We start from the raw sequence: 19,434 nt of genomic DNA on the forward strand, positions 1-19,434 counted from the left end.
GGTTTCTGAAATCCGATTAATTCTTGTAAATTTTCCTTTATTCGAGTATATATAATTATTTATTAAAATTAAATACTATATTAATTTAAATATGAATATTTTTAGAAAATATAATATAATACATATATATTTATTAATAAAAATAACTAATATAATCATAATAATATATTAAATATAATTTAATATTATAAAACATCCGATTTTTACTCCGATTAAATCCCGATTTTTAATTAATAACAAATCGGGAATTCGACCGATTTTTCCCGATTCCCGATTTTTACAACACTGATTTAGGGTTATTTTTTTCTCATTTAATATATATGTTTAGAAAAAGAGTTCTAATATTTATGTAAAAAAAAAAAGGACAAACAACAGATGAGCAGTGGAGAAGAGGGTGGCAGTTTTGCCTTAATAACTTCTACAATTTGGAGAACCTGAAGCTTCCCCTTCTTTAACTCTCCTTCTTTCTCTTACCCTTTTCAACTTTAATTTCTTTAACTCCTGATATCATTTTCTTGCCAGGAAGTTACTTTTGTGTATTTCAAGAAAATGATAATGACTTGTTAATACATTCATACAGACCTTAACTCTATATGTAGTCTACAGACAACAGGGTTTTGTTGTACCTGGTGATTCTTGTCTTTGCTGAGGTGGGATTTTCTGCTTTTTGTTTTTGGACCAGGATTTGGGCTTTATGTGTAAGTGTTTTGTTCTGTTTTGTCTTTAAGTTTCTTTCTTGGGACTTGTAGCTTTCACACATGTTTGTTTGTAGTCTAGTGTTCTACAAGTTGTTTCTGTTTCAAATTTGTTTCATTAAAAAGAATTGTATTATCAGTTAGTTATGTCTGTTTTGGACTTGAAATTTGATGTTAGTCTCTGTTCTTGATCGTTTTTATTGAATTTATGTTGTTTAAGCTGTTGAAAGACTTGGTGAAATGGTGATGATGTGTTTTGCTGAATCTCTTGGTAGATTTTTGTAGACTTGTCATTTTTATCATTCTGCATGTTTGCGAAATTGTTTTCTTGGTTTGATATGAGTATAATTTGTAATTATGGCATAAATCTTTGTACTGAGTCTTTTCACAGGGAGGGGGGAGGGGGATATGATGATTGAACCAAAGTTCATCTCAACACCGGGAATGCGCCTTTACCACTAGGATGTCCCTTGATCCGTAGTATGTTGTAAACTTGAGAATAAGTTGTAGGTTAATTACAACCTGGGTGACTTTTGATTTATTTGATGAACCTTAGTTATCTAAATGAACTCATAAATGGTAAAATTTGTGCTAGTAGGCAAGTACTATAACAAGTGAACCTTAGTTATTGGTGGTACATCTAAATATCAGTATCAGCATTGAAATGTATGAACGAAAACATCAGGGTTTATGAGTGTTTTAACATTATTGATCTATACTACCTTCTTTTCATTCTTTTAAAATCTAACCTGTTACATTGTATGAATCTTTGTAATATGATGTAGGTGTCTTGTTTCTGGTGTCGTGTTACATGGCTACTGAAAGTCTTCAAGCTTTGTTCGTTTTGTAATTTATAAAACTCAGGAGTCGAGACCAACTTGCTTTACTAGGAGGACTATCATTTTTTTTGCTTTTCTCATTGGGGTAGATTTCTAATTAAGAAAATTGATCTCATCCTCGTAAACTTCTGCTGTGATTTGACTGCCACTGCTTATAGACTGACTTCTACTTGGTCGTTACTGGAAGTGCCATGAAATTGGGATTAAAGAAAGGATGGAAGGCAGTAGTACCTCTTCGCTTGGAAGGAAAATCCGTTGCACGTTTTTGTCACTTAACCAAAATGAAGTCAACCAGTCATCATTCTGGGACTACACCAGTTTATCTTAACGTATATGACTTGACGCCTATGAATGGCTATGCATATTGGGCTGGCGTTGGTATTTTTCACTCTGGTGTGGAAGGTAGGCTGGTAACTTTGTCATTGACTCTACTATGAATTGAAAAAATTGCTATTATGAACCGTCTCTACATTTCTTGTGGAGCTACCTGTCAGGCTATCACATACCACAGTTTCATCAGTTAACTTTTTGCTGGATTATTTCTACCAAGTCTACATCGTTGAAAAAGATCACGTAAACAAAAAACAATTTTTTCTACTCGAGGCAACTACTATTGTCCACGAGATGAATATTTGACATCTCAAATTTGTCTACTTTTTAAATGTCTACACCAGATATTATTATAATTTGCACGCTCTCGTATGTCTATACTCTATAGATGTATGAATACGAGCATTTGGTTCTATATATGACAAAAATATGGGTAAAAAAAAGAAGCACACATTTGATATTATTTATGCACATGTTTTCTATTTCCAATTGCAGTCTGATTAATCTTACATATTATTTGTTTGACAGTTCATGGTATAGAGTATGCATTTGGTGCACATGACTATCCGACCAGTGGTGTCTTTGAGGTTGAGCCCCGGCAATGCCCGGGTTTCAAGTTTAGGAAGTCGATCTTTATTGGGACTACATGTTTGAATCGTGATCAAGTTAGGGAATTCACATATCATCACTCGGCAAGCTATAATGGTGATACGTATCACTTGATTGCCAAGAACTGCAATCATTTCTGTGAAGACATCTGTTTCAAGTTGACAGGGAAACATATTCCCAAATGGGTGAATCGACTTGCAAAAATAGGTATATTTACTTTTACTCTTGGTCCTCAATGCCTCAAAGTATTCGGATTATTACCGTGCTGTATCGTTATATTGATACTTTCAGCAGATCATGTCTGATTATTCTCCCCTAGAAGTTTAAGTCGATTTCAATGTATTGGCCTTTTTTAAAAATAAAGAGCCCATCTTTCCCTTGTTCATACCAAATAGAAGGGTATAGGAGTATAGCTCCCTCAGGTCTTTTAGAACTTGTAACATTGTTTTAGGCAAATACTAGTAATTTTTTAGTGCCTTGCATTCAGGCCTAAAAAGTCCTATTCAGCAATATTGTGATATTTGTAATTCTAATCTGTTTTCCCCAGGTTCAATCTTCAACTGCGTGCTACCTGATGCCCTTCGAGTATCTCCAGTGGAAAATCCCGATTACCAAGCATATGATAGTGACAAGAAGAGGCTGAGAAGTAACTTCAGTAGTTGCCTCTCTTCTGTCTCAACAAGGCAGAAACAGTTATCATCGTCTTCATTGTTTATGCAGTCACCCTTGAAAAGCTGCTTACCACCATGGGAATTAAGTAGGTCTGATAAGGTTTTCTGAAAGAAATGTAAGATGGAAGAACTTTATGCTCAAAGTTGTGTTTCACAAATTTTAGTTCAAATAGGGATATCAGATATGTGTCTGTAAAATTGCATTTTGTTACTTATGTAGGCATTGGAAAGGTATGTAGATTCACCACCAGCCATCATATTCTTCTCTTATTCCCAAACATTGAACATTTGAATTTGTAATGATATCAAAAGGTTGAATTTGATACGCCTTCCTTTATATTACAAAGGAAAATCTTTTGTTACATTACTTATATAGGACCTGGAATTCAAAGATTACATATTCAAAAACTAAGAGAATTCTAGTGATTGTTCTTGGACTAACTTCCTTGTGTAATTTTCTACTTCATATAAGACATAATCATACATTGAATATACAGATCACGTATCCGAATTAGCTTGGAGAAACAGGACCTGCAGGAACACGAAACAGATGCTTCAGATCTACAAATCATGTTTCCTTTCATTCTTTCCCCAGGGACTCACAGGGCAATAACATATACTGATAGGACATCCACAACAAAATTGAACTTTATTTTGTAAACTTATTACAACACTATAGTCATACACAGTGTTCATTACTGGTTGGTAAAACCTTAAAACAATGTTTCCTTGTTTTATTGAGAGCAATCTCCACTCTTTGCTGGAAAATTCCAGAGTCAATCCTAACAAGAACTAGGTAATCCAACATATCTTTTGAAAGCCATGCCATGAAATTATCATTCTTCTTTCTGATGCAAAACACTATTATTACCATTGAGAGCAGCATGGTATTCTCGTTTCTCTGCCAATCCGATATCTGCCAGTTTCAGATTACCCTGCATGAATAGAAAAAAAATAACGATACTTGATAAAAACAAATTCCTAATAATTTAAAATGTGCGACCCTGCTTTCAGAAGAGAATCAAGAAATTCAACATGAACAAGAGGCATGTCTTACAGGATATATAAACCAAAATTTGGAAGAGATTTGACATGATTGAGGTTGCTGGACTGGATAGCAGGAGGAAATAGACTCTATGGTCCTTACAATTTACAGATACTACTAGCACATTTAAGGCATCTCATCCATGAATACTACTACAATATGAGACAGTAGTAGCCTCGTACAGTCTTACTAGCACATTTAAGGAGCGTAAAATTATATATATAAGCTCCTGAAGGCTTCTCAGTGTTGCTTCTAGTTTGCTAAAGGGCATTGTTCAGTGAAACTTTCATCTTATTAATAGTAAACATCATCTAGCTGACCATGATCAATAATAAGCATCAACATAGGATTTTCTAGAAGGACATAAGGGCATCTGCAGGCGCTTCAACATGTTTCAACAATTTTTTGTTTTATCTCATTAAATTAAACAGATGACTTCATAAATTTTATAAACGTTGAGATGTTCAAGGGAAATCCTCCTGGCCTTCGATATACATAACATCAGCAGTTTGGTCAGGTATCTTCTTGATCATGGAGGTCGAGGTCGTATATTAAGGAAGATCACATCATTATTCTGAAAGGAATGGCTGATTGGGCCTCAAGCCATAACAAACTAATTCATCTTGTTATATAAATTAACATGTAATACTGCAAATTGAACAATGCCTACCAAATGCATATGAAAGCATTCACAAACTTCGACAATCAAGTATTTTTGTCATTAAAAGACCACCTTTTGGGACAGAATACAGAAAACCTTTAAAAGAAAGTAGATAAACATTAGTTTTATTTTTCATTACTACTATTTTCCTTCATCAAAGTTCTCTGATGTTACTCTCGCTGAGTATGTCATAAGGCTAAAATTTAGATTTTCAAAAACAGACACTTTTAGACAATCAGAGAAATAGTTTACCTCGTGAGCCATCAGCTTCCGAACATTATTAGCATATAGCTTTGGATCATCCTTTTCTTGTTGTGAAGGGTAGTATACAGGAAGTCTTGTTACTTCTAAATAATTTACAAACTGACACAAGAGAAGAAGCACATGGCGTACCTGCAAATGAACTTGCTTAATAAAATATTACACTTGCTTTTTGCTTATGTTACCCTGACTCTTTATTTCACTGGGAGTATCCGTGTGAGACACTCGACATTCAGACGTGTTTATTAACACTCCACACATTCATTTTGGCCCAAAGACATGCAAAAACTGTAAAATAATGCTGAGCCCGTCACTTGAATATGTATCTGTGTTGGATACTTCCAGCCAGGTCCAGATAACATAGCTTTCTTATAGTGCTAACCATGGAATTTACCAAATTAAACTCACTCCTGATATTGAGTCCCAAGCAGGACTGAACCTCTGGTGAGGATATCGTAAAATTACTGGAAGAACAGGAGCTTTTGGTAAGAAGGCGCCAGTCTTAAATGGAAGTAGGTAATCTCCGTTTGTAGTCGTGCCTTCTGTAAAATACAGAGGAACACATTTATATAGGTGTTTATGATTACTCAAATATTTAAGCATTATGAAATTGAAGCTAAAAGTTTGAAACACTGATAGAGTAGCAAAGTGTACAAAGACAAACAACATCCTTGTTGTGTTATGTCAAATGAGGTTATACCATCTACCATCTCACTTTAAAAGAGGAAGTTATATACTACATCAGGAGCTAGCAGAGACCTGTTAAAGGTTAGATAATTTTAGTCCTATACTCCTATCCTAATCTACTATAATAGGAAGTATATACTTAACTTCTATAATATATCCTTTTGGCGGACATAAGGTCATACCGTTGTAGTGTTTCCCTCATCATACTATTCTTCAGATGCACGTGCATATATCTTTGCTTCTTTATAGTGTGATATGCTCATTATAGTTTCTTCATTTACTCGTGTGCACAACCAATCAGAGATTGAAAGCCAGTGTGCAGTGCCTTAATAAGATGCAATGATGGTATTTATTAGCAAAACAAAGTATAACCTGGAAAAAGCATTATGATCGGAGCAGACTTGTTCTGATGAGCTTCCTGGATCCTTTCATTAATGACGCCTGCAAGCAACCAAGGATTGCAAATATCATAATGCATCCACACTCCTCATATCACCAATGTAATTTTGTGGACACATACACCTACACTGTTTCTACGATTTATCTCTAAATACTAGTGATCTATTTGACATGCTTTAAGTATTCAGATTGTTTCAATTTTAAGCATGCACAAGGCAAATATAGAAAGGGATGGACCTACAAGAGGAAGCAAAGGTATCGTGCAACAGTAAATCCCAACAAAGTTGGAAAGTTATAGGATCATGAAGCAAGATATGCATAAAACTACAACAACTTGAATGAGGACCATCGTGAATGTGTAAAGTAGGTATATGCCATTATGACAGGTTCCAGTTCTAGGTCCAAATGTTACTCAGAAAGACACTTTCTCAGGTAAACCAGGCATGTATTTGCTACAGAAAGGTTCAAAGAAAAGGCGTTTGGATCTGGCCAAACTTTGTTCCAAGTAATTACAGATTCTCACGGTGCAGGAAGCATATTAACTTATCTAAATACCTGAAACACCCTTAAAGTCTGATGATTTTGACTCCCGCTGGACATAGATACAACCAAGGCATTTGCTGTAAAAACAACAAAAAAATTAGGCCAGTAAGATGCAGATGGCTTGAATGCCTGTATCCCTATGCCCCTAAGTAGTGATAACAGAACACAAAATTTAAGTAAGAGAGTTTCGAACCTGATAAGACCAAGCAGAGGAAGTTTACCCACTGATCTCTTCAGCAATAATATCAGAAGTAAAATTAGTAAAGAGGTATGCTGGCTATATCACCTTAAATTTCAGATAGAAACTTCAAAAGTTATGAGAAATGAATAACAAACCTTGGCAACAAAGCTCGGATAAGAAGCAGACATGTGGTATAATATATCTATATAAGAGACGTGATTAGATACAATTACCCCAGGTCTTTCAGGTTCATCGGCTTGATCATTGTGCTCTACCTGATAAAAGTAGAATATACATGAGAAAAGAAAAAAAACTGCCTGAAAAATGCATTGATACTTGATCGACAGAAATTGTAATGTTCATAAAACTCAGTTAATGCTTCAATTACCTAGAGAAAGATCAAATGCTTGTATTCTTAGGACTTGCATATCTATTACTTCTGGTTTTTTCTAATTTCACTAACAGAAGACCTAGTGACAGAATATTTAGTATCTATTATTCACCCCTCTTAAACCTAACTATACATCTGGACAGAACTGTCCCATAAACATTTTTTTAAAATCTTACAAGCCTACAAAAGTTGTTAAACTAACCAGCAGCCATAGTTTATGGGCATAAGCAAAAAAAGTGACTTATTCCTTGAATTGAACATCTTATCATTACTTACCCTCAAGGTATATTAGAACTTGATAACCTAAATACAATCAGGTACCAGATAGCCCCGACACCGATAAGTAGAGCATGTTTACTGATATATTCTTGATTAATCAAATTAAAGAACCATATCAAACAATGCTACATTTTAAAGTTTAAACAAATTACCTTATCAGATTTCTCATCATCACCAATCCGAGGCTCCACAAAAGTCTCACGAATCCGATAAAATCCAAAAAGAAACAACATAACCCTTGCCAAAAAACACCCACTCTTGACAACAACAGCCTGTCTCCACCCTCCCATATGTGCAAAATCCTGCTGCTCATTATCCTCCCCATTCGGCAAAGAAAACATCGTACAAACACGACACACGACGTAATAAAACACCAATATGATCAGCGAAAGTGTCACCCTAACAGGCAAGATGGTGATCAATGCCAAACCAAGAAGGAGCTTCTCTGTGAAAGGAACATGATCACGGCCCATTGTACCATAAACATCGCGACGGACGTAAGCTGCACATTTCGTCTCGAGTTCTTTAAGATTGTTGGGCTGTTGTTCAGGTGCTGGTGTGGCTTCATGTTCAAGGAGAGGCAAGGTGGTGATGGCAGGGTCAGGGTCTTTGGAGTTTAAGGGTTTGAGCTCTGACTCCATGCCCATTGTTTTGCATGCTCGATTTTACGCAGTTTCAAAGAAATGTCATAGATTGATAGATCATAACAATGTAGGTTATGAATGTGCAGAGATTTGCAAGAAATTGTAAGCAGAGTAACAGGGGACAGGGGAAGTTAGATCTGGAATGTAAGATCCGAGATTAAAAGTGATACTCTGTCCCCATGTCATGGTGGAAACAATATTTTATTTGTTTGGCATAACTAATTAAAAAAATTATTCATTTTGTACTAAAATTTAAACTAAAACAGTTTGTCATTTTTTTGTTGAGCGGCAATTTTTTGGTAATAAATTTTAATTCGAACGAAATCAGACACTCTAACAAGTTTTTTGAAGAAAAATCGATGTGAACTTTGTGCAGAGTTGGCTTATTTTAGCTCAGATACGGCTCGAAGTAAATAATACTCCCTCCGTCCCTCTCAGTTCTTTACATTTCAGAAATGGTTCGGCATGCATTGCAAGACTCAGTTTCATAAAAAAAAAATCTGAATAAAAATTCAATGTAAATTTTTATTGAGAAAATAAAAATTTTAAAAAAAAGTAATAAAACTATACTTTATATACGCTTCAACATGCATGCCGAGTAATGAAAAAGAAAGGTAAAAGAAATGAGAGGAACGGAGGTAGTACTAGTTTTCCGGAAAGTTATCATCTCCCTTTATGAAGATGGGGCAACCCTGAACCTGCTGTGGATTTTTAGGAATGAATTGATACAATGCTACTCCGGTCTCCGGCAATGCTACCGCATACATATCAGTGTATCGGAGTCTTTCCTGCGTTAGTGTTATAAACTAGAATTTCTGGGCACAAGGCCCATATTTACACTTACTGCAGGCAAAAATCAAGTCAGAAGAAATCGTTTAGCCTGGACCACCTGTTATGCGAAATTACCCTGTCACTGGCTACTGGATTCTCGCCATCTAAGGTGCATTGCACTCAAATCTTACCCCTTCTGCTTCACTAGCAGTTGAATATTTATCCATGTGTGTACAAGTAAATCAATACTTCATAGAAATGGATCAAATACTGGTTAAATACCCAATTTAAGAAAACATAAAAAGTAAAAATAGAGGTTTACTCTATGATGTGCTAATGAACAGACACTATTATACTTTTATGATACTATGCAAGAATTTTGATTCATCATCAGTAACAGGTTACAAGAAAAGGACTGGTTCGAAAAATTAGGTTGAGGCTGGTAAGAACTTGCCCGATAATTAAATAACAGCGAACAACCAGGTCTCATCTGGTGTAAGTACATGCCCAACAATTAAATAACAGCGAACAATTATGTCTCAGTTTGTAAGAACATGCCCAACAATCAATCGATAGTAATTTTTACAAGAGCCATATAACTTATTGTAAAGCCAAAAAGTGAAGGTGTATACACACACATGTATTAACATCTTTGTTAAGCACATTTCTGCTTCTAAAACAAGCAAAAATGTCAAAGTTATGAAAACTGTGAAGAAAGTCTTGGAGACTTGTACCTAAGCAGACTGCAACATCAATTATATGCATTACAACACTACTACAAGAGGAAATGGTATTACCAATCCAAATATTTACTGCTCTTGTTAAGTCTCCATCCGCATTGTGTGCCTTCTTAAATTTCCATTCAAACTTTAACAATACAAACATATAACGCACTTAACTTGAATCCTCAACAACTTTCAAATTTGATGAATCAAGTAGAATCCAACAATAAATTTGACGAATGTAAGATATATAATATGAAATTTGCACGTACTAGGGTATCACTTGAAAAAACATAACAATGAGATTATGATAAGCATTACAGTTTACAAAATTAAATTTATGATATTTGTATCTGAATATTAATTATCAAAGTATATTCAAATATTAAGCTGAATATCTGTACTGGAGGCTCATAGCATTTTAGTACTTTTCCAAAGTGATTTAAGTAAGAAACAGACCGACCACAGGCTACTCTTACTCTACTAGTTTCTTAAATTTATTTTTGTTGTTGAGTTTTACATACAACCCTACCTGGTTGTGAATGAATCTGAGTAGTCATTAAACTGTTCTTCTCAATCTCTCTTTACAGCCCTGTGTAATTTAAAAGAAGATATTGGTCCACAAATCAGTGCAGGAAATCAGACGGGGCTGTATTATATTTTTGGAAATTGGAAATTAAAATGGGGATGGAAATATGGATTACATTCTTACTTCTTGCCTCGAGGATCTCTGAAGGTCTCCAAGTAATCTTTCTAATATGTTAATGGAGTAAATACCTGGCATGAGGGGTCTATCAAGCTGGGGCTTTAGTGATGGACAGAGATGTTCTTTTCCGGTATCCACTAAAACAGAAAATTAAGAATCAATTGAGGCAGGACATGTTAAGCTGCAAACAGTTTGAGGCAGTGCTCGTTGTGAAAGTTGGAGCAGGTGCGGCAATTTTAACTATATTTCATCAAACCCAATTATTCATAACATTGATCGTGAGTTATAATTACAACCCATAGATCATCGACATAAAGAGTACAAATTGACAATTATCTACAAGTATAGGAAGGTTTATTCCTCGGGATCCCTAATTAAGTTTTGGAAAATCCTGGTAACAAAACAAGAGGAGATTAAAGGGAGTAAAAAAAAGACAAGTAATTGTTAGATGCGGTCCTTCACAAGGAGTTTATTGATGTTCGCTATGTGGCACTTTGACAAATATGCTTTACTTTATTGCAGAACGAAATTGCAAAGTAATATCAACACACATTACACAAATAACACTAAACTACATTGCCTAAACTAATGATAATTTTCAATAATGTAAAGAACTTAACCAATAGCCAATAGTATAAGAACCAGATACTTTCTACACATACAATAGGATTTTAACTTAAAACAGCCTTCAGGCTCCGATTGTCAACTAAAGATTATTTCGTAATAAACAATATAAACTTCCTTCAACTGCAGCTCTAATACAATTTCATTGAATTGATTAAATATCTTCGAGAAAAATAACAATCTCGTCACAGAACATATATCTTATTCAACCATTATTGTAAAAACTATAACCCCGAGAACTTCCACGGGTTCTGATCAAAGTTCCAGGAGCATCTCACCCCACATTGTATAACACAAATCATATAAACTACTTCTAAATTTCATAATCAAACAACAATGTAGTAGCTACAAATGGTACCTGACCATCAGCAAGACAACCAATTCTTATGAGTACTAATAACCGCAGACAAAAGCCCGGCAGAGGACAACACCAAAGGACCCGTAAACCTTCCTTTCCCATCCCTAATATCAGCCAATGCCATTAACCCATCAGCCAAATCTTGCACAACAGAAAGCCTCTTCAACATTTTCTTCTCCCTAACCTTCCTCAACCTCATCCTATCCTCCTCACACCCAATCCCCCTCAATCCCGAAACCCGAATACTCGAAACCAAACACCTCTCATCCTCTCCAACCCTCTTCAATTCCCTAATTTTCAACCCTACACTCCCAAAATACCCAAGAAACTCACACCAAGCACTAATCTTTTGCATAAAGATCAAATCTTTACCATCAATTAGGCCTGATTTCACCAACCAAACATACTGTTCAATAAAATAATAAACCCCTTCTCCCCCATAAGCAAGAACTATCAAAATCAAGTCTTGGGCTGAGTCAATTACCGAGTTACGCAGTGAGTTGACATCTTGGATGAACTTACCGAGTCGAAACGCTTTTCGACTCAGACCCACGCTAGATTCGAAAGATTTTAAATGGGTTTTCTGGGATGGGCTTAAAGGGAGTGAAGATGAAGAGAGGATGAGTTTGGCGGCGTATCTTGAGATTTTGAGGAGCTTGTCAACGCCGTCTCGTTTGGCGAGATAGGTTTCGAGATGGGTTAAAAAATCTCGCTGGGGAGGTTTTGATGAAGGAGGTTTTGTAGGTTGTTCCATGGAGTGTGTGTTTAGTGTGTGAAAATGGAAGAATGAAGGAGGTTGATATAGTGTTTGAAAATGGGAAATGTTTGTTGATCTCCTTTGTTTTGTGTGCCCGCTGGCGGTTTCAGACTTTAAAACTCCAAAATCGATATTCTCGGGATTTTAAAATTCGAGTAATCAATCGATTTTTTGTATATTAATAATGAGAGAAATTTTAAAAAATTTAAAACGGTTATCAAAATCGTTCTCGAATATTAATATAAAAGGGACATATTTCATAAATTTTTTAATAATAAAATGTAAGTCAAATATTACGTCATGTGATTCGAGACAAATTTTGTGTACGAATTAATATTTGAATACTTTCAATTTCTACTCTAATGACTTGTGATTTTAAAGTACCTGGATACTTGGTCGAGCCAACCAAATTTTAGAATACTGGGATTTTTACCGGGACAAATTATTTGAATATTCAATTACTTTTTCTAATATTTTTTTACAAAATAATGTAAAAGTAAATATCAATATTATTCTAAAGTTACGAGGGAGGGGATGTAGAAATGTTAGAATACTGAAAACTGTTCTCAAAATCGTTCATAAATACTGATTTTTAAGATACAAACTTAGTAATTTTTTTAATAATTAGATGAGACTTTACTTGCATTCATATACGGCCATACAAATAAAATGTGATAAATATCATGCAACATCATTGAATAAATATTTTGAAAACGAACTCAAGTACCAATACGAAACGTACGAGAACAAACATGAGTTGGAGAAGATACCTCAAGGATTGTCGTAACGAACTCCTATTTAGAACGAGAATATTGGTTACGCAACTGCACATCAATATCAGTTTCATGTTTTGTGTAATCTGGTTTTCTTAAAATGGAAGTTTCTTTTTATCCATGGCCCAAAGGAACTTGGGCCTGCTAGAGCCTAGATCTCCAGGGTTAAAGGAATTTGGGTCTTTGTCAACGTAAACAGGCCTGATATATTAAAACAGCAACCGGATATCTTTGTCAACGGCCCAATATTATAAGGCCCATTTAAGAAGTTTTAACAAAAGACCAAAGCTGTAACGTAAACAATAGAGCCGTTGGTTAGCAGGTTTTGTGAAGTGGAGCTTTGGATTCCTTGTGGCAACGGTAAGGTAAAGAAATGTAAGGTCACACGTTTTTGTTCTTTAACCACAACTGACCATGACTCTTTGCCTAAAAGCAACAACTATCCCCCTCTTCCGCCCCTCTAGCCAACTAACAAGATACCGTAACCCGTCATTACGACCCGTCTCAAACTCGACTCGATTATTTACACGTTTAAACAACGTAAATTACAAGTGACATAAATATTGTGTGTTTATTAGATTTTTGCAACTTCGCCTATTACAACATAAAATTGGCAATTTTACGAATACGAGCAGGGACGGATCCAGAAATATATTTTTAGGGGGACACCGAGAAAAATTTGAGAAGACACTCTTATGATTTTGAATTTTATGTGGGCACTTTCATATATTTTCAAAAATTTTAATGATGAAAAAAAGTAAAATTTGATTTTAGAGGGGGACACGTGTCCCCCGGTGCCCTAAGATCCGCCCCTGAATACGAGTACATTACACGATAAACAAGTACTATTATAAATTATACGTTATCGAATCTAATAAACGAGGATTAAACGGAGAATTCACGAATTTAAACTATCATATACGAGTACATTACACTAAAACAAGTACTATTATAAACTATATGTTGTCAAATCTAATAAACTAGGATAAAACGGAGAATTCAAGAATTTAAACTATCATAACTGACACCTATACAGTATAGCCGGCAGGAACAAGTCAAACACTTCTTCTAATCCTCCTTAAAAATCTAGTACCTTGACATTGCTGTTTCAACTTAAAATCAGACATTCTACTTCCTAGGACGGCCAAGGGTGTAGCAGCATTAAAAATTCAGCAGATGTCTGCAGCTAACGAGCTAACGGTTGCGGAAACACGTACAATACTAGGCCCTGCTGGGAACAGAGTGAGTGTTTCTGAGCATGAGACTAATGGTAAGAAGGAGAAGACACCGGAGAAGCCGAAGAAGTTGAGTACCGTTAAGGCAGAGCCTGGTAAAGATAATGTCGTTCGGAGTAAAAGTACTGTCAAAATTTCATGTGCTGGTGCTGGTGTTACAGTCCTGTCATCAGCTTCTTGTGTTAAGAAGAACGCGAGAAAAGATAAAAAGATTGAGTGCCAGAGTACTCTGTCGAATGTCAAGAAAGTGTCGAAAACTGTGAAGCAACCATCGGTGGCTCGTGTGGCGTTGAAGCAGTGTGATTGGATCACTCCATTCTCTGGTATGTCAAATTTTAGAACTTGAAGTAATCAGATTTTTCATACTAGGCTATAAACATGAACAAAATACAAAGTCGTGACTGCAATAAGCTCTGATACCATGTTAAGAGAAGGTCTAAAAATGTATATTGTAATTGTATGTTCTAACTTGTTATCTTCATCATCCTGAAGCATGAACAAAATGCAAACTCGTGACTGCAATAAGCTCTGATACCATGTTAGGAGAAGGTCTAAATATTTATATTGTAATTGTATGTTCTAACTTGTTATCTTCATCATCCTGAAACATGAACAAAATGCAAACTCGTGACTGCAATAAGCTCTGATACCATGTTAGGAGAAGGTCTAAATATGTGTACTGTAATTATATGTTCTAACTTGTTATCTTCATCATTCTGATTGCATGCAGACCCTCTTTATATATCTTTTCATGATGAAGAATGGGGAGTTCCAGTTCGCGATGATAGGAAACTATTTGAATTATTTGTTCTGTCGATAGCTTTGGCAGAAATGACTTGGCCTGCCATCCTTTATAAGAGAGATCAATTCAGGTTCGTTTACTTATTCGATTAGTCTTAGCAATTTAGGGATTTTGAACGCGTCTCCAACTCTCTCGAAATCCAAACCGTAAGGTGTTACTTAAACATCGAGACTTCTGATATCATGTTAAGTTTTACCAGCTATCCCGAAAGGCTTAATACGTATCGTTTTGCAGGAAGCATTTTGATGATTTTGATCCATCCACTGTGGCCAGATTCTCAGAGGAGAAGTTGCTGTCAATCAAAGCTAATTGCAGTACTTTGTTATCTGAACAAAAGCTTAGAGCAGTTGTTGATAATGCAAACCAGCTACTAAAGGTACAAAACAACTAACCTCTCTGAGACAGTTATAAATCTATGTTCTTGTTTTCAGTTGTAATCTTAAGAACATAACTTGTTGCAGATTCAAGAGGAATTTGGGTCATTTAGCAACTATTGTTGGAGATTTGTGAACCACAAGCCAATTCAAAATGGATTTCGCTATGCACGTCAAGTACCAGTGAAGACCCCGAAATCAGAAGCTATAAGCAAGGATTTGATGCGAAGAGGATTTCGATGTGTTGGACCTACTGTAGTGTACTCATTTATGCAAGTTTCTGGGATGACTAATGATCATCTTGTTACTTGCTTCAGATACCATGAGTTCAAGGATAACGCTGCGACTGATTTAAAACCCAAGATCCTAAAGACCAAGATATCAGGTGGCTAAGCTTTACATGCATGATGCAACTAGCTGAAATTCAACTCTAATCAGAGCTGTGCATATGTGTAGTGAGTTGTTAAACAGAGTTCTTGTTAGTGCTGATAGTTTTTTTTCTGGTATGGAGTTGTATCATATACTAACCAGTAACCATATACTGTGTAACAATGTTGATATTTGTGTGACTTTGTAATATAATCTGTCATTCTTGTGTAATACAATCTTTCAAGAGCCTTCTGATTCTCCTGTCTTTCTTTTACTATGTATCATTCTTTGTGTCTGCTTCTATCTTGACATTAGGTTAGGCAACAGAATTGTTGCTTAACGCATTACTATAGGATCCTAATACACCCAACAAGATCGATAATCAGGACCAACAATGAAGACCCTAAACAATCCTTGATTATAAAAAAAGGAACATCGTTTAAACGATAATCGTCTTTAAAAATTTGAAGGTACAATGCCATTACACATTTGAAAACTGAAGGTACAATGCCATTACACATTTGAAAACGTCGAGGAAGCAGATAGTTGCATAAATAGCACCGCTTTGTCAGCCACATTTGAGCATGCGAGAAATATGTGCATGACTAGGGAAAAGTAGAACATACTAGCTTCAAATCACACTTGAATAAGATTAATGAAGAAAACCTGCATTCCTGTTGTTCCCAACTTAAGGCCTCGAGTCTAACTTTTTGCACTTCCCAATCCCAATGTGAGCTCCAAATCATCTAGTCCCACTTCATGAATCCTCTCTCCTTCCCATGCCTTTACTGATATGCTCTCAAACTCGAATTCTTTTCCTTTTCGTTTCTCTAAGATTGTGTTTTTGAAAGAGACATTCGGTTTCACAAGATTATAAGTTGGAGAGGTTGGACCGATGGTAGGAGCATGAGCTTGAAAGCTGATCCATTGGCCTGAATCAATAGTTGAGTCAGATTCATCACATTCAGGTATAGTGACCGGAGTGAATCGTTGGCCACGAGTAGGACTTGCTGGACAAGATGCGGCTAAATAAGGGAACTTCAAGGAAGCAGACTGTTTAGCAATAGACTCCCAGTTAAAATTATGCATAGATATATTGGTGATTGGTGGTGAGAGTGGTGGAGTTACAGGTGCACTGTTTGAGATCCTGAGAGAACGGAGAGATGGATTGTAAGACTGATGCATGAACGAAAAAGGATTGGAAGACATATTGGCATCAAGTCTAGATGGACTGGGGAAGGAAGAGGATGAAGGAGTAGGTTGATAGGAAGGAACGGGGCTAGGGAAGGAAGAAGATGGTGGACTTGGCCTACGAGAAGAACTCGGAGTAGTGTTGGCTGAATTAGCTTCAAGGTCAATTGATCCGATATCAATGCAAAGTGGTCTTGATCCCTGAATCAGAAGTCAGTTAACAAACTAAATATATAATATGCAGTGATAATGATACACTATTACACATACTAGTTAAGCATAACTGCAGACATATACATAGTAAACCTAAACATTAAACCTTCTTAAGAGCTAGAGGCCTCAAGGGTAAGAACTGTCATAGACAAAATGGATGTGTGAGTGTGTTCAGTTACCGGAAAATTGAAGACATTACAACTAACAGATGTATGGATTCCTTGATAACAAGGCGCCCCTCATGGCCAAAGATCATGAGCTCAATCCGCAATTAAATGTACCAAAATCATCGTTAATTCAACACAATTGACACCACATGTATGATGATATATACCTTAAAGTCATCTTTGGCTAAAAATCATTTTATCAGACTGAAAATTCTAGAAACCGGCTATTTAAATCGCAATTCACAGTTCTACACATTATCATTAGTACTACAAATCATCAATATTCACAGATACAGAAATTATAACAGCTTGTAATTATTCAATTGCAGATACGAAAAAAACAAGAAATTGAGGCTAATTAACTAGGAGAAAGGAAAAGAGTTTAGACCTTGCGATAAGTGGTGCCATCAGGTTCAACAATCCAACCAGCTTGAGCACACAGAGCTTTCAAGACCTCATTGTTATCACAATGTTTAGGCAAATCAAAATTAGCCTGAGCTCTTAATCCACCATATATCTTAGCAGCAATTGCTCTCCTTCGCCTCTCTCTCCTCCTATTGTTCTCCCTCTCTCTCCATGATGGCTTCCTCCTCCCTCCTCCACATGTTGATCCCTCTTCCCAGTTCATCTCTCTCTCTCTCTCTCTCTCTCTCTCTCTCCCCCTCTCTCTCCCTCTCTCTCTCTCTACTAATTAAGAATCTCTCTCTCTCTCTACTAATGAAAAATCTCTCTCTCTCTCTGTCTCTCTCTGTTCTCTCTACTAAAAAGAATCTCTCCCTCCCTCTCTCAAACTCACAAAAAAAAACCACCTGGGGCCTCTCTCTCTCACTCTCTCTCTCTCTCTGTTCTCTCTACTAGTGAAGAATCTTTCTGTTGTTATACACAACTAAAAGCTACGTGAACAGACATGATGCTGCACCGTTATGAACCTCTTTATCTCTTTACTTGTTTTCAACGGCACAGATTAGTTCAAACTGCATACTAACACTGATCACACCACTTTTAATAAAATAAATGTGGGTACTATTACTATATTTGGCAGTGCATGAAAATGAACTGACAGTGTAGAGGAGATATTACAAGCAACCACTTTGTAATTTCGCATTTTCTTGGTCAATGAAAATCTCCGAAAGTAATATTATTAATACATATAATTGCGTGTTTATGATTTCTGATCCTCGGGTTCCGAGAAAAATGATTAATGGCCTGATAACAGTATCATTGTCTGTCTCATCTGCTAGGTTCCTTTTCCCAATATATAGAATCTCATTTTTACATCCTCTAGCTAAATGCGTTTCAACTTTCAAGTGATACTATGTTATTACAAGTTACTACCTCTGTGTTTTTTATTACAAGACTTTTGATTTTTCTGTACATATTTTTAAGTACTTTGATCCGTATAGTTAAAATAATAATTTTTAAAATTTTCTTTTTTTGAATAAAAGTATATAACTAAAATTTTAATTTACAAAAAGAAAATTTTAAAAATTATTGTTTTAAATATGCGGTCAAAGAACTTAGAAATGTGTGCAGAAAAGTCAAACGTCATATAATAAAAAATAGAAGGAGTATAATAGAAAAATTATCCAGAAACTGTATCAGAACTCGGTTTATGAAGGAATTCGAATTCGAGTCCTTCTATCCACATTATTTAATTTAATATTTGTTGTTGATATATTAATATTGGTATTAGTTATATTTGTTATTATCAATCGTAACGAAACGTATCGTACAATTGAGGGGAAGTTTAAAATCAGGTCTTCCTCTATCATATTACTCCCTCAGTCTCACTGGATTATTTACGTTACTTTTCAGCACGTTTTTCAATACTCGTTTAAAGTATACTTCCATAATATTTTTTTAAAAAAAAATTCTGAAAAAAAAAGTTTAATGTTTAAACTTTTATTCAAAAAAAAAATTAAAAAAAATATTATGAAACTATACGTTATTGAAGTCTCGAAATGCGTGCAAACAGTGGACGTAAACTATCCAGCAGGACGGAGGGAGTAAGATTTTAGTGTTACTGTTACTTAACAAATTTCAATATATTATATCATAATTTTTTCTCACAATTGATGTATAATTAAGTTTATGATGTGAATATACGGAGATTATTTTTGTGACCGATGGAGAATTT

The 19,434-nt window shown here is 35.5% G+C and overlaps 5 protein-coding genes across 9 annotated transcripts; 2 read left to right on the forward strand and 3 right to left on the reverse strand.

The window, feature by feature from the left end:
• The first annotated feature begins 369 nt into the window (after positions 1-369).
• On the forward strand, positions 370-3,469 carry LOC141706799 (deSI-like protein At4g17486). Of its 3 annotated transcripts, XM_074509633.1 has the most exons (5): positions 370-698; positions 1,481-1,619; positions 1,722-1,936; positions 2,393-2,680; positions 3,021-3,469. In XM_074509633.1, exons 3-5 carry the CDS (start codon positions 1,726-1,728, stop codon positions 3,251-3,253), a joined length of 732 nt encoding a protein of 243 aa, XP_074365734.1. In that variant the 5' UTR covers positions 370-698; positions 1,481-1,619; positions 1,722-1,725; the 3' UTR covers positions 3,254-3,469. The 3 variants fall into 3 exon arrangements, with proteins under 3 accessions (XP_074365734.1, XP_074365736.1, XP_074365735.1); XM_074509635.1 differs by lacking the exon at positions 1,481-1,619 and having other exon boundaries at positions 1,693-1,936; XM_074509634.1 differs by lacking the exon at positions 1,481-1,619.
• Positions 3,470-3,503: 34 nt separating this feature from the next.
• Positions 3,504-8,385, reverse strand: LOC141706797 (lysophospholipid acyltransferase LPEAT1-like). Of its 2 annotated transcripts, XM_074509631.1 has the most exons (9): positions 7,744-8,385; positions 7,077-7,196; positions 6,934-6,971; positions 6,753-6,817; positions 6,171-6,239; positions 5,520-5,653; positions 5,103-5,243; positions 4,016-4,079; positions 3,504-3,675 (listed from the first exon to the last, which is right to left on the reverse strand). In XM_074509631.1, exons 1-9 carry the CDS (start codon positions 8,236-8,238, stop codon positions 3,656-3,658), a joined length of 1,146 nt encoding a protein of 381 aa, XP_074365732.1. In that variant the 5' UTR covers positions 8,239-8,385; the 3' UTR covers positions 3,504-3,655. The 2 variants fall into 2 exon arrangements, with proteins under 2 accessions (XP_074365732.1, XP_074365731.1); XM_074509630.1 differs by lacking the exon at positions 3,504-3,675 and having other exon boundaries at positions 3,770-4,079.
• A 427-nt stretch (positions 8,386-8,812) lies between these two features.
• LOC141706798 (peroxisomal membrane protein 11A) lies at positions 8,813-12,271 on the reverse strand. 2 transcript variants are annotated; one of them, XR_012568898.1, is made up of 3 exons: positions 11,417-12,271; positions 10,441-10,571; positions 8,813-10,320 (listed from the first exon to the last, which is right to left on the reverse strand). XR_012568898.1 is itself a non-coding variant. In XM_074509632.1 (2 exons), exon 1 carries the CDS (start codon positions 12,168-12,170, stop codon positions 11,424-11,426), a length of 747 nt encoding a protein of 248 aa, XP_074365733.1. In that variant the 5' UTR covers positions 12,171-12,271; the 3' UTR covers positions 10,416-10,571; positions 11,417-11,423. The 2 variants fall into 2 exon arrangements, 1 of the variants encoding a protein (XP_074365733.1); XM_074509632.1 differs by lacking the exon at positions 8,813-10,320 and having other exon boundaries at positions 10,416-10,571.
• A 1,660-nt stretch (positions 12,272-13,931) lies between these two features.
• On the forward strand, positions 13,932-15,984 carry LOC141706800 (uncharacterized). The gene is made up of 4 exons (XM_074509636.1): positions 13,932-14,504; positions 14,912-15,053; positions 15,218-15,359; positions 15,445-15,984. The coding sequence occupies exons 1-4, from the start codon at positions 14,123-14,125 to the stop codon at positions 15,748-15,750; spliced, it is 972 nt and encodes a 323-aa protein (XP_074365737.1). The 5' UTR covers positions 13,932-14,122; the 3' UTR covers positions 15,751-15,984.
• A 139-nt stretch (positions 15,985-16,123) lies between these two features.
• LOC141706801 (protein BZR1 homolog 1) lies at positions 16,124-18,344 on the reverse strand. Its single transcript, XM_074509637.1, has 2 exons — positions 17,686-18,344; positions 16,124-17,118 (listed from the first exon to the last, which is right to left on the reverse strand). The coding sequence occupies exons 1-2, from the start codon at positions 17,923-17,925 to the stop codon at positions 16,429-16,431; spliced, it is 930 nt and encodes a 309-aa protein (XP_074365738.1). The 5' UTR covers positions 17,926-18,344; the 3' UTR covers positions 16,124-16,428.
• Positions 18,345-19,434: the final 1,090 nt, after the last annotated feature.

This window comes from Apium graveolens, chromosome 2, assembly GCF_009905375.1.
Source record: "Apium graveolens cultivar Ventura chromosome 2, ASM990537v1, whole genome shotgun sequence".
Classification (NCBI taxonomy): Eukaryota; Viridiplantae; Streptophyta; class Magnoliopsida; order Apiales; family Apiaceae; genus Apium; species Apium graveolens.

Excerpts from the sequence above, each read along its gene's own strand:
- LOC141706799 (XM_074509633.1), top strand. The coding sequence starts at position 1,726 with ATGAAATTGGGATTAAAGAAAGGATGGAAGGCAGTAGTACCTCTTCGC. Across the intron at positions 1,937-2,392 it reads TTTTCACTCTGGTGTGGAAG|TTCATGGTATAGAGTATGCA; the intron begins GTAGGCTGGTAA and ends TTTGTTTGACAG. Across the intron at positions 2,681-3,020 it reads GAATCGACTTGCAAAAATAG|GTTCAATCTTCAACTGCGTG; the intron begins GTATATTTACTT and ends TGTTTTCCCCAG.
- LOC141706797 (XM_074509630.1), bottom strand. The coding sequence starts at position 8,238 with ATGGGCATGGAGTCAGAGCTCAAACCCTTAAACTCCAAAGACCCTGAC. Across the intron at positions 6,240-6,752 it reads AGACTTTAAGGGTGTTTCAG|GCGTCATTAATGAAAGGATC; the intron begins GTATTTAGATAA and ends GGTTGCTTGCAG. Across the intron at positions 5,654-6,170 it reads GATCATAATGCTTTTTCCAG|AAGGCACGACTACAAACGGA; the intron begins GTTATACTTTGT and ends TGTATTTTACAG.
- LOC141706798 (XM_074509632.1), bottom strand. The coding sequence starts at position 12,170 with ATGGAACAACCTACAAAACCTCCTTCATCAAAACCTCCCCAGCGAGAT.
- LOC141706800 (XM_074509636.1), top strand. The coding sequence starts at position 14,123 with ATGTCTGCAGCTAACGAGCTAACGGTTGCGGAAACACGTACAATACTA. Across the intron at positions 14,505-14,911 it reads TTGGATCACTCCATTCTCTG|ACCCTCTTTATATATCTTTT; the intron begins GTATGTCAAATT and ends GATTGCATGCAG. Across the intron at positions 15,054-15,217 it reads TATAAGAGAGATCAATTCAG|GAAGCATTTTGATGATTTTG; the intron begins GTTCGTTTACTT and ends ATCGTTTTGCAG.
- LOC141706801 (XM_074509637.1), bottom strand. The coding sequence starts at position 17,925 with ATGAACTGGGAAGAGGGATCAACATGTGGAGGAGGGAGGAGGAAGCCA. Across the intron at positions 17,119-17,685 it reads ATGGCACCACTTATCGCAAG|GGATCAAGACCACTTTGCAT; the intron begins GTCTAAACTCTT and ends CTTCTGATTCAG.